This window comes from Lissotriton helveticus, chromosome 7 (genome assembly GCF_964261635.1).
Source record: "Lissotriton helveticus chromosome 7, aLisHel1.1, whole genome shotgun sequence".
In the NCBI taxonomy this organism is placed as follows: domain Eukaryota; kingdom Metazoa; phylum Chordata; class Amphibia; order Caudata; family Salamandridae; genus Lissotriton; species Lissotriton helveticus.
The window spans coordinates 924,361,937-924,375,794 of NC_136068.1; the positions used below are offsets into that span (position 1 = coordinate 924,361,937).

The window sequence follows — 13,858 nt, forward strand, 5'->3', positions numbered from 1 at the left end:
AGTTGTAGGAGGTAGGAGGGGGTATCGGTGCACGTGTGTGTGTGTGTGTATGCTCGTGTGTGTATGTATGTGTGCGACGGCGGGGGGGCCTCGGCGCACTCGTGTGTGTGTGTATGCATGGGAGAGTGTGTGTCTCTGTATGTATGTATGTATGTATGTATGTATGTGCGTGCGTGCGTGCATGGGTGCTCGTGTGTGTGTCTGTGTCTGTGTGAATGCGCATGCGTGTAGGAGCTTCCCAGGAGACAGCAGCTGGCCACAGCGCTCGTTCGCGTGCGCGTGGCCAGCTCTAATCGCCTCCTCGGAGAGAAAATGCGCGCGTCAGGTGCTGTCTCCTGGGAAGCAGAGTCAGCGACAAAAGATCTCCTGGCGGACACAGCGCTGACGCGCTGTTAAACGCCAGGAGACCTAAAAACTAGCGAGGGCACTCGCAGCTTAGGAGAAGACTGGATCGATGTAGTCTGGCCGGAGTAAGATAGGCGCAGTAAAGGTAATACGTTTGAATTAATCTCAGTCTGGGTGATATAGTGAGGGCCTGTGGGGACATAATGGCATTGTGCCAATCGTCATCCTCCTGATGGCCCAACCATCTCTCCCAGTGTGTTCTTAGGTGGTCAAAAGTGCTGGGGCATTGATAATGAGAGTGCGATAAATCCGCGATATGCCTACCTTTCCCAAGGCCCCCATCAGGAGCTTAAAAACAGCTTGTTCTTTAAAGAAAAAGAAAACATTAAAAATTGTTTATAAAGGAAAACAAATACCTTTCATATCTAAAAAGACTGCACACAATATATCTCCACATTTGTGTTCAAGGAGGACTTATGATCTGTAATGCTCACCCTGTCAGACAGTTCAGAAGTCATTTCCCAGTACAGCGCACACGGGTCAAGGCAAGGAGGGAGTAATACAACAGGAATGGGTATGATCTATTTACCACGTCTAGACTGAGAAAACCCACAGACCATTTTATTTAATAGTTACCGTAAGAAAACGTAAACCCCGTTCAGACATCCTTCATCCTAATGAACATTATTGATTTTAGGCAGTTTGCACAAGTACATATTTAACGTCTCTAGGCTTGATTTCTAAATCAATTGTCAGACATCCGTCCTTTGCTTTATGGCTGAACCTCTCTGATGTTTTACAGAGTAAAGCTAGAATAGCATATAGAGAAATGCAAAATTCGAGCGGTTTCAATTTGTATTAACAAACTGCAAAATACTTTAACATGGTGCTTGTCTGCAGGTTATGAACAAAAGGCGGAAGGCGCACTCATTAAGGAATTACACAGATGCTTTAAGTCCGAGAGTTTTTTCTTCTTTATTTAGGTAACTATACCCAATACACATATACAGCCAACGCGTTTCGTTACTTCGTCGTAACTTCGTCAGGGCATGTGCTCTACTGTTTATGTTCAAACGGAGAGCCGGTTGTAGTTGAAAAAAGGACGTAGTTGCAATTCCACAAGATTGGGAAGTGCCTATGTTCTCATGTAGAAGTCAAGCCAGAGAGCTGAACATCTAAGTGACACATTCACGGACAAAATGTACAGGTCCACAAGTTGTAGGAGACACAAATGCTCTACTTGATATAGATAAATCAGAGAGCTGACAATGATGGGCGTGATCTTGGAAGGAAATTACCCATTCCACAACCAAAAGGAAGGGAAGCACTGGAGCAGAGGCAATCTTCTGTATAAGTAGTGGAAAGCGACCTCTAAAGAGTGTGTATCACCTCCTAGCATTTCCGGAATTCCCCAAGATAAAAAGATACAAAGTGGAGTCTTTAAATCATGTGTGTTGTCTCCTATATAGAAAAGGATGCTTGGCTTGCGTCTGAATTCAAACCGCAGCCACGAGGACCTTTATGGTTCCTGATCAAGAGTAGCGACCTCCCGGCATGGTAACACGGGTCAGTAGATCAAACAGCTGCCTCTGTTCCAGTGCTTCACTTCCTTTTGGTTGTGGAATGGGTAATAACAAATAAAGAAGAAAAAACTCTCGGACTTAAAGCATCTGTGTAATTCCTTAATGAGTGCGCCTTCCGGCTTTTGTTCATAACTTGCTGACCGGATTTGTGCCTGGGGACAACGGGCACGCGAAGTGTGCTGCACCAAAATTACTTTGACTTGGATTATTGTTTTGGTTGTGCTGAACCTTGGTCAGGTTGTCCTGTTCTTTTTGATTGTTTATGCTTGTCTGCAGGTGCCTTCTTAAATGACTATCCAGCCTCAAGTTGATCTGTTTCGATGGGAGTGAACTCCTTCTCTATAATCTCTTTTTTCTATTTGACCCAGGAGAAAGACCTTATTTAAAAGTTAGGTTCTAGATGCCGATATACTTTTCAATAAAAATGGCACTAGAATTCATAACCAAACTATGAAGATACATTCAGTGATGGTGCACTTCCCTCAAAGCACCTCTGATAACATGGATGCCGCCCATTTTTCTTTACCTTAACATGCTTTATTCCAGTGTGCTGAAACCATTTGGTTAGGTCGCCCTAGACCTCCAGGTCATGTTTACTTATAGGGATTTCAAGAGATAAAGTAGAGACAGTAGAGCGCTGGGCAGCTCTCTACATGGATGAGAAAGATTTATGCGACTATTAAAATGGGTCAATATGGTGATGGAAAGCTGCTCTGTGACCGGAGAAATTTCAAATCTAACTTTTACCTCTTCCTACTGCCACCCTTCACCTCATCTCATGTTAGTTAGGGTTTAACATTCCCTTTCAGCCACATGCAAACGAGATCAGATAGTTGCTGTGCTATTCAAGTACATCAAATCGAATTTTGTTATAAAGGAAATATAGAGAGCGTGGAGAGTGGCAAGATTCACTACAATTTAGAAAAATTATATTTCTTTTAGCGTTAAATGTATTCGTACATGCTACATGGCACTTCTCATTATGGGCTCACGCCTACAATTTGGGCTAATAATGTCCATTTGGTGAATGCACATGTGTTACGGTTGACGCAATCGGGTAATAATGCTATGGTTTGAAAGCATGAGCAGTCTTCAAACAATACAAGTTTATTAGAATAGTAATAGCTGCAATCATTTATAAAGCACAAGCCACTTCAGTGTGGATTGGCTCTACACGTTTGCAAATAGACATCTCAACACTGACACTACTTACACGTCGGTGGGACTGCATACACAGTAGATACTTACACACTGATAGAATTCTCTGTACCTCCCTTTGGCTGGGTTATCTCGACGGTACACTTTGGCAACCTGGTAACGCTTAATATTGGTGATTTTATTCATTGCCAAGTATCTAGCAAAAGGAACCTTGCAACAAAAAGTTAAGGATTAAATTATATTAACACATTAATGCATTTAACCCACCGACGGAAGTGTCCTGGCACACTATTCACAAAGAGAAAAGCCTATCCCAATAGTGTTATCACAGTTAAACTTTCCAACTGTTAAAACAGAACAAAAAACGTTTGGTTGTAATAATTTCTATGTTTGAACAGGAGCAATCATTCACTTCTTCAGGGCTCTCACGTCACAATAGGATTCTTTAAAATCCTACCAGAGAACCACGTTCAATGCATGCATATCTGAGGTCATCAGTAGGTCTTGTCTAAGACAGCACGCATGCATTGTCGCCTGCAAAAGATATTGTTTACAACGAGGGGCTTGAAGCCGGCCCATTGGTTACTATTTGTTGGCTTCATTGCCACTCTTATTTGCTGCCTCCTAATTGGTTAGTGTGTGCCAGGTTCACTTCCTCTTCTTCCGTGTGGAGCATGGATCAAGTACTGATTGTTTCATTTTGATTAGTCTTCTTCTGCTGCTCATTTAGATATTCAGATACTTTCTTTATTCTTCCTGTCATCCTTGTCCATGTTGCTTTTTCCCCTACCTCTTCATCCCACCTTTGTTTGGGTTGCTTATTCCCCTCACACCCCCTCCAGTGGTCTCCGCAAATCCCTCCTTTGCCAGTGTTGCTTTTCCCCCTCCCACCCGCAGTTGCCCATAATAATATATATGCACATATAATGTAGATATACATAAATATACGTATATACACACATATATGTCTAGCATTGCAGAGGAATCATGACCAGTTTCTAACATTTTCAGAGGAAGCTAGACTGTTTTTTAAACCACTCTAACAATGTTGATTTGCATTATACAAGCTTGTTGTCCGGTTTCACAAAGAGAGCAATAAAAAAAAAGTTGTGGCGGTTTTCGCTTGGAAGTTTTAGATTCAAACCTTCATGACTGTGTTAAAACCACGTTCAGTAGCACTTTTACCGTCAGCTGACCCATATAAAGGTATGTGGTGCAGGCAGGTAGGCAACATTTCTTTTATGACCTTACACAAATAGGTCTAAGAAAGGCAGTGGAGTGGGCGTGGTTGAGGAAATCAAATAAGGCTTCAAATGACAGCAACACAGAGCATTTTATTCCATAATCCCTGAACTCTGCCCAACTTCCAAACATTCCACCGCCAACTGGTAATTGGAAATATGATGCCCCAGAGTTAAAATGAACTGAGATTCTGAGTCCATGAGGTTTAGTTGCAATTACAAGACAATAGACACATGTTTATGTGTCGCCCACTCTCATAATGGACAGGATATGTTGCTTCATAACCAGTTCCCATTCAACTTGTGTGCTTTGCCAAAGGATGGCTTTGCACATTCAATCCTCTTTATATTGTGTTTTTAGAGGGTAGGTGCCCTTCATCGGCCACCATTTTCCAGTGTTCTCAACGCCTGCCTCCATGGTAGGGAGACAAAAGCAAGTCCTGCGGTTTCACTCGGTAATGCACAGCTTTAGTGAGAACTTCTGTACAACTTTTTTTATATGTGCTGTATTTTATAACCATAATTCTCTTTGTAGGATTTCTAGATGCTGCCGCTTGTTCTTTTTGTTTGCCAGACACTTTTCAGTTGACTGTTACCCCGTATTTGTTTTGCACGAAAACTTGACAAGTGTTTAACAAATGTATTTAGATTGCCTCTGGTTAAAAATGACAAGCGGTGTCTGCCTCCCTGACATTAAAATCTCAGATACAGCACTGTACTTTTTTTTTAGCATCCCGCTGCCCCTTCCTAGTGATTGTCCATGTGGCCCATTTCCTTCCAACCTCACTCCTGTTGCCTATGTTGCCTATCACCAACTGCCATAAAAAATTGCTATGACGTGGGCAGCGCTAGAAGTTTTTCTAAATTTTGGCCATGCAGCGCAGCAGCAGCACTGCTGTACATGGCTAAAACCCTTTGGCAAAACCAACATGTCTAAGATCGGTACAACCTATTGCCTTTGCCAGTGCTTGTGTATTACAGGCACCACAAACTGACTCGCATTAAATGGAGTTGTAATCGTGCATGTTACACTGTGCTGTCTAACTGCTGGTTTTAGCTCCATTAGAGATGAAGAAAGGGTATATTGAAGGTCTCTCTTGAAGGTGAAGCGGATAGGATGGTTGTCCAGATCCAGGAAGTTTAGACCAAGGATGTTTGATATCTCATCTGAAGCACACAGATGCAGATGGGCCAAGTTTCAAACACATGCCTAATCTGAGGAAACAGTCGGAAACGTAAAGGAAGACAGCTGTGTGAGTCATCCATCTTTTTTATGTTTGGCTTAGGGCCATAAATTGGTTTCTTGCTCTACGGGGAGTCAATGAAGTGTGGTTAGGATACTGAAGAGGGATCTTTCAATGATCCTAATTGCCTTCACTTGCCTCTGTATAGGACGTAGATGACAGGGAACGCTTGCATATAAAATATTCTCATAATTTATTCTGGAATTGATCCAGGTGCCTACAATGTATAATTGTAATAAGAGTTAGAATAAATCTAAGGAGATATATGTAGATGAAGGCACTTTGGGTTCATGGCCTGCTATTCCTGTGGAATATCATTGAATATAACTGGGCACACCAATTTAGGCAAATTACTTTCCCCTATAGAACCCCAATGTTGCTAAGTACTGAGACACTTTTGGTTGTAGCGCTCAATTGGGAGTACATGAGGTTGCAAACACTGCACTAATTGTGTATTGCTTGGCATCTGAGAAAGTACTGGTTTAACAGTTAAATAGGAGCATGCATGGTTCGAAAATATCTCAAGGGAACCAAAGAGGACGGATCACATATTTGTCAACATTCACCTTTGCAGCTCTTTAAGGGCACAGATAACATCACAGGGAAAGTTATGAACTATGTAGCAAGGGGACTGTATTGATCAGTGAAAGCACTGGTACTATCCACGCTTACAGCTACTACACAAAGGATACGGTCAAGTCATATCGCAGGGACAGCAGCTCTCCTCCTTGGTCTTTCAGCTCGTAGATGAGTTTGGAGTCCTCCCCATATTTTCCAGTTAATATTTCCTATAGAAAGGAAAATGATCAGAACAGATGAGATGCACTCAGTTACAGAACAAAGTAAAACACACCACTGGAAACACTATGAATTTGGAGGGCTAAATATTTATTTGAAAGAGTAAAGCAATTTCTGTAAACCAGAGTAGAAATGTTTCGGCTGTGCACATTGCATCTTTCCTAATATGAAACACCCATGTACAAACGTAAATATTTTCCCAACATTTTTCATTTCTTCAAAGTCTTAGTGTGGCTTAGACTCCAAGACTTGTTGGGTTGGTGCCCACTGTATCCATGGATCACGAGCATTAAGTGAACTGCCACCAGAATTGCCCAAATAATGCCCCACCAAAATGCTTCATCTGTGATGACAAACCAATTCTGTCCCACCAATACCTCAAGTCGTGTCCTGGAGCATCACCCTCCGAGGGATGAGAGGGTAGTTATAGTCACACGATGTTTTATCTGCATTTTGTACCGTTAAAGGACAGAGGAGTTTGTCTGCACGTTAATAGCAGTTAAGAAAAGAACAAAAAAAGGTTCACAACTGCTCTGGAGGCAACTATAGTCATTGATGTGTTTACCGCCAAAAAAATCACTAACTTTCAGAACAGTGCTGACCTCGGCTGTCCACGAAAATGTACCCAAGAGACTACTGCAACCTGGTGCCTGGGGCCCTCCCTGGTGCCTCGAGCCCTCCCTGCACACACATACTGTTTGTGTCTAAGAAGGAATAAGCATCTACGAGAAAGCAGGCTATCGGGACAGAGGCTGATGAAAAGGAAAGAAGGTCCATTATTTTTGCCAATAGAACTACGTATGAAAACAGTGCAAAGAAATAAATCCTACTCTCAATAAGCACCCATTGGTGATCATTTCATGGACAAATGCACAACAAGTAATAATAACACTCAAACATATTACACACCACTATTAATCTCGAACATCCTGGCCCCTTGGCAGTTTGGTTATCTTCTTACTGGATCTTATCTTAAAATTCTTCTCGATGAGGGTGACACAGCAGCCCTTGTTTTGTAGTCAGCGTTCGACAAGATCACACTAGCCACTCTGATTCAAAGCGTAGAAGATACAGGTGTCAAGGGTACAGATATTTCTTGATCACTCATTTTTTCTCTAAAGAGACCTAGAACATTTGGCTGCCACATTTTTCCTCTAAATCTCTGCCACTCTCGCACATAGTGCCACAGGAGGTTTCCCTTGAGCCCTATGTGCTTCAATATTTATAGGATTCACTTAGCTGCCCTAACTCGCAGTTTTGGATTTGAAGTTTTGACATATGCAGATCACGGGCAGATTGTCATCACTAACTAACGAGTACTCTCTGCCAGACATATTTAAGGAGTGCCTCACTGCAGTCTTGAAAAACAAAGATCCTGGTTCTAGGGAAAGAGCCTCAACTGCGGTCTTGAAAAGTGGTGGCCCTTTAAACTTGGCCTATATCCTGTCCCATCCGAGGCAGCAAAGTTTAACAAAGTTAAGGAAAGTTATTAGATTCCTTCCACAGAAGGGTAGAAAGACTGTGAGGCATGCTATTATCAACTCAAGACTAGAATACTTAGATTCACGCTACTTAGGTTACCAGGAAGCTTCAGTTAACCCAAAACACAGCAACCAAGTTATTACTTAATTTGCCTAATTCCTCCTTTATTTCAGCTAAAAGTCCTGCATTGGCTCCCTATTGGAAAAAGGATAACATTTAAATTACTATTCTTTATTCATAGTGCGTTTCACAAAACTGACCAAGAACCATTCAGAACGTCATTACTCCTTTGAGATACTCTAACTATGGTCCTTTTCTCCCTGGCCGGATTAATCATAGAGGAGGTCGTTCCTTCACAGTCCTTGATTCTAACTTATGGAACCAGCTTCCATGAATACTGTATACCATCTCGAACCACTAAGGAATTAAAGACCTGACTTTTTCCTGTCTCCTTAGTCTTACTGGTGTGTGATTCAGGTAACCTTAGTCTGACCCTAGCACCTAAAAGCCCATATCTTTGAACCACCCTCGTTAAGGAAACCTATTTCATGAGAAGCGTGTTGCACTGTTGTTAGGTAGAAATAATAATGGCTACCTCCTCCATTAAAATTAAAAGGTTTAGCAATTGTCTTGACTCAAATTTACGTAATATTTTTCAGGCCGATTTTAAATCTCACTAGATTCAAAAGAGAATCATATGAGTTATCAGTTTAATACACTGGGTCACGATACCCAGAGAAAGGTAACTATTAAAATAATGCAAATGTTTACACTAAATTCCATTAAGATATCAGCGGTAAAGACAGAGGTTGCAAGGCTCATGACTGAAGGGTAATTTCCCTCGATAATGGTTCTTCGAGGCAAAGTTCCTTTCCAGTGCCCACTACTTGCAGATGGGTCGAAGCATGCTCTATACTTTTGATTCAACTGCCAAAACTTGATAGGATTGCTCTTTCTTTGGACAATGCCAATCAAAAACTATAAACACAAGCATTTGCAATGCAATGGGTCTCGCAGCATTAAAGTTTGAGTTACTGGCATTGTAAATGACAATGCTTTGCATTCCTTTTTTAGGTCTCGTGACCTATCAATGCGCATGCGCATTGAGAGAAGCGAGACTATAGGGCTTTAAACAAAGTTTACCTAACTGTGGCGATTTGGTGCTGTGCCCGTGGCTTTTAGGTCAATGCGCAAGCGCATTGACCTAAAATGCGCGTGCACATCACCAAATCGCCGTCTGTTCCCTCAGCCGCACTCCTCCCACACCTTTGAAGTGAAGCTTAGCTTCACTTCAAAGGCCCCGGGTGCTTCACACCCTCATGCCGCTCTCCCCGCTCCGCCCCCTCCCCTGCCCGCCGTGTGCATTTCTCCCCCCCCCCCTCGCCACAGCAATGCCCTCCGTCTTGTTTCCTTTCTTGTTTTTCTTTCAGGTGAGATATATTTTCCATCTTTTGCGATAATACGGTTCTCATATGCATTTTTTAATTATTAGCAGCATATACACAGGCACCCCTTCGGCGCTTTTGCTCTCAACCCTACTATCCTGTCAGCCGCATCTCTATAAGTTACTCGAAGCATGGCCTGACATGTGCACAGCTTATTCCGGCACCACCATCCTGCCAGACGCTTCTGCTTTGTTCGCCCACCGCATGGCCCTATTTGTGCACATTTTACTTTCGTGCATACCCTTACCCGCAGCCTCTCCTTCCCCACTTCTGCCTTTTCGGGTCTCGCGCTCATCGCAGACCCCTTCACATGGCTCACACCCACCTTTTTTTCAGGTTACCATGCCATTCCCCACCTATCCCCCAGTCATTTCCGGGTAGGACGCGTGCACCCAGTGGACTCTCGGCCTTGGCCCGCTTATTCTGCCAGCCGCTTCTGCTTTGGTCGCCCACCGCATGGCCCCATCTGTGCACATTCACTTTCGTGCACACCCTTACCCGCAGCCTCTCCTTCCCGACTTCTGCCTTTTCGGGTCTCACACTCACCGCAGACCCCTTCACATGGCTCACACCCACATTTTTTTCAGGTTACCATGCCAGGTTACCTCACTCACCCTCCACCCCTCACCCTCACTCACCCTCAACCCCTCACCCTCACTCACCGTCACCCTCACTCACCCTCAACCCCTCACCCTCACTCACCCTCAACCCCTCACCCCCTCACCCTCACCCTCACACTCACCCTCACTCACCCTCACTCACCCTCACTCACCCTCACCCACCCTCACTCACCCTCACCCACCCTCACTCACCCTCACCCTCATTCACCCTCACCCTCACTCTCAACCCCTCACTCACCCTCACTCGCCCTCACCCTCACTCACCCTCACTCACCCTCAACCCCTCACCCTCACTCACCCTCAACCCCTCACCCTCAACCACCCTCACTCTCACTCACCCTCACTCACCCTCAACCCCTCAATCACCCTCACTCACCCTCAACCCCTCACCCTCACTCACCCTCACCCTCACCCTCACTCACCCTCACCCTCACTCACCCTCAACCCCTCACCCTCACTCAACCCCTCACCCTCACTCACCCTCAACCCCTCACCCTCACTCACCCTCACTCACCCTCACCCTCACTCACCCTCACCCTCACCCACCCTCACTCACCCTCACTCACCCTCACCCCCTCACCCTCACTCACCCTCAACCCCTCACCCTCACTCACCCTCAACCCCTCACCCTCACTCACCCTCAACCCCTCACCCTCACTCACCCTCAACCCCTCACCCTCACTCACCCTCAACCCCTCACCCTCAACCCCTAACCCTCACCCACCCTCAACCCCTCACCCACCCTCAACCCCTCACCCTCACTCACCCTCAACCCCTCACCCTCACTCACCCTCACCCCCTCACCCTCACTCACCCTCACCCTCACTCACCCTCACTCACCCTCACTCACCCTCAACCCCTCACCCTCACTCACCCTCAACCCCTCACTCGCCCTCACCCTCACTCACCCTCAACCCCTCACCCTCACTCACCCTCACTCACCCTCACTCACCCTCTCACCCTCACTCACCCTCACTCACCCTCACTCTCACTCACCCTCACTCACCCTCAACCCCTCACCCTCACTCACCCTCAACCCCTCACCCTCACTCACCCTCAACCCCTCACCCTCACTCACCCTCAACCCCTCACCCTCACTCACCCTCAACCCCTCACCCTCAACCCCTCACCCTCACTCACCCTCAACCCCTCACCCCCTCACCCTCAACCCCTCACCCTCAACCCCTCACCCTCACTCACCCTCAACCCCTCACCCTCAACCCCTCACCCTCACCCTCACTCACCCTCACTCACCCTCACCCTCACTCACCCTCACCCTCACTCACCCTCACTCACCCTCAACCCCTCACCCTCACTCACCCTCAACCCCTCACCCTCACTCACCCTCAACCCCTCACCCCCTCACTCACCCTCACTCTCACTCACCCTCACTCACCCTCAACCCCTCACCCTCCCTCACCCTCACCCTCCCTCACCCTCACTCACCCTCGACCCCTCACCCTCACCCTCACTCACCCTCACCCACCCTCACTCGCCCTCAACCCCTCACTCACACTCAACCCCTCACCCTCACTCACCCTCAACCCCTCACCCTCAACCCCTCACTCACCCTCACTCTCACTCACCCTCAACCACTCACCCTCACTCACCCTCAACCACTCACCCTCACTCACCCTCAACCCCTCACCCTCACTCACCCTCACCCTCACTCACCCTCAACCCCTCACCCTCACCCTCACTCACCCTCAACCCCTCACCCTCAACCCCTCACCCTCACTCACCCTCACTCACCCTCAACCCCTCACCCTCAACCCCTCACCCTCACTCTCACTCAACCCCTCACCCTCACCCTCACTCTCCCTCACTCACCCTCACTCACCCTCAACCTCACTCACCCTCAACCCCTCACCCTCAACCCCTCACTCACCCTCACTCACCCTCAACCCCTCACCCTCACCCTCAACCCCTCACCCTCACTCACCCTCACCCTCACTCAACCTCACCCTCACTCACCCTCACCCTCAACCCCTCACCCTCAACCCCTCACCCTCACTCACCCTCACTCACCCTCAACCCCTCACCCCCTCACCCTCACCCTCACTCACCCTCAACCCCTCACCCTCAACCCCTCACCCTCACCCTCACTCACCCTCAACCCCTCACCCCCACTCACCCTCAACCCCTCACCCTCACCACACATATTGTGTTACAATAGGTGTCACATTTGCGAAAGATAAAACTATTGGCATTGTAAATAACAAAGCTATTAATTTCGCTATTTTCAAAACAAGCACATAAATAAAAAATGTGTCCTTTACAATACCAATAGCTCAAACTTTCCTAATGCGAGACCTATTGCATTGCTGTGCTTCTCTCCCCTGCTGCACTCTCCTGCTCTCTAGAGATGTGGCCTAACGACCAGAGCTGCCATCTAAGTGACGTAAATACAAAACATGTTGCATTCCAAATGCTATAGGTGTCACATTCGCGAAAGATATAACTATTGGCATTGTAAATGACAAAGCCATCAATTTAGCAATTTTAAAAACCAACAAATAAATAAAATATGTCATTTACAAGACCAATAACTCCAACTTTTCTAATGCGAGACCTATTGCATTTCCAATGCTTGTTTTCTTTAATTTGCAATTGGTATATAAACATTGTTTGTGAATAGTTAGCTGTTGCTTATGCTAAGCAAAGCTGGCAGTAATATAGAGTGCTAGTCTTGCTTGTTATACGCATGCTGATTTAAAGCACTCTGATACCTGGGGGCAAAGTTTGCGCCATATAAAAGTGAAAACTAATAAATAAATTTTAAAAAAGCCTACCTGTACCACGTCCACCAGACCATAAATAAGGTGCAAAAAGAAAAGACCATTCACCATCCCCTTCTAGGAATGGGGCTGCCAGGCCATATACAATAAAATCCATTAACACCCAGGCACAAACGCAATTAACTAATTGTTTTATTCGTGGTGTCCCAGAGTGATGTGGTGGTGTCCCTGAGTGATGTGGAGGTGTCCCTGAGTGATGTGGAGGTGTCCCCGAGTGATGCGGAGGTTTCCTCGAGTGATGCGGTGGTGCCCCCGAGTGATGTGGTGGTGTCCCCGAGTGGTGCCCCCGAGTGACGTGGTGGTGTCCCCGAGTGGTGCCCCTGAGTAATGTGGTGGTGGGCCTGCTCCGATCCCATTCCTGAAGATGCGCGTGGCCATCTTTTGTCTCCTGGGAAGCTGAGCCGGTGACTATAGGTCTCTGGGATGCCAACGGAGGAGCATGGACGGGGAAGCAGGAAGAGAAGGGGAGATAGAGTGAGGAGCAACGTGTGAGGGGATAAGGGTGAGGGGCCAAATAAAATTGAAACTGGCAGGTGGAGAAGCTGAAAAGCATCAGACTAGCCGCAAGTGGGGGCAGCGGAATTTGGCTGGTAAGAAGCACAAAAGACAAGGGATAGAGCAGCTCAGGGGCAAGACAAGAAGTAAACAATCTAGAGATCAATATGGAGCGTGAGTTCAGGTATTTGGTGGGGGATAAGCACATCAGGGAGATAGTTGGAAAACACTCTCACAGAGTGCTTAACTATGAAGAAAAAGCATTGGCAAAGCCAATAGGTTTTGCCTTTGAGACTATAAGCTCTGCCAGCGACTTTTTGCTCATGCTGTACACTACAGTATGGGCATTGCCGAGTTTGGAAATTATTTGTAGCCATGCTGTAAAGATGTGGCAGCGGTGCAGCATGGCCAATATTAAAAATAAAAAGGGACTAGCATGGATCACGCTCTAATGCATGTTATTTTTTTAAGTGCATTAGCCCTGGCTGCTTTATAGTGCTTCCTATAATCCAGAATTCGTTTTAGCACACTGCAAAGCATTGCCAATAGCTCTTGCGGGCATGATTTATTGGCTTTGCCACTGCTTTTTTTTGGCATCTGCTGGTCATTCAAACTTTTTTTTTTTTTTAAATACAGCACATCTGCTCGC

The 13,858-nt window shown here is 46.1% G+C and overlaps 1 protein-coding gene across 3 annotated transcripts in view; it reads right to left on the bottom strand.

The window, feature by feature from the left end:
• The window catches only part of LOC144769396 (histidine--tRNA ligase, cytoplasmic-like), a 292,971-nt gene that overhangs the window by 230,093 nt on the left and 49,020 nt on the right, over nucleotides 1-13,858 (bottom strand). For all 3 annotated transcript variants that reach the window (XM_078653452.1, XM_078653450.1, XM_078653451.1), the window contains 2 exons: nucleotides 6,264-6,359; nucleotides 3,177-3,296 (listed from right to left, as the gene is read on the bottom strand). In XM_078653452.1, the coding sequence (XP_078509578.1) occupies nucleotides 3,177-3,296; nucleotides 6,264-6,359 (216 nt within the window). The remainder of the gene's footprint in view (nucleotides 1-3,176; nucleotides 3,297-6,263; nucleotides 6,360-13,858) is intronic.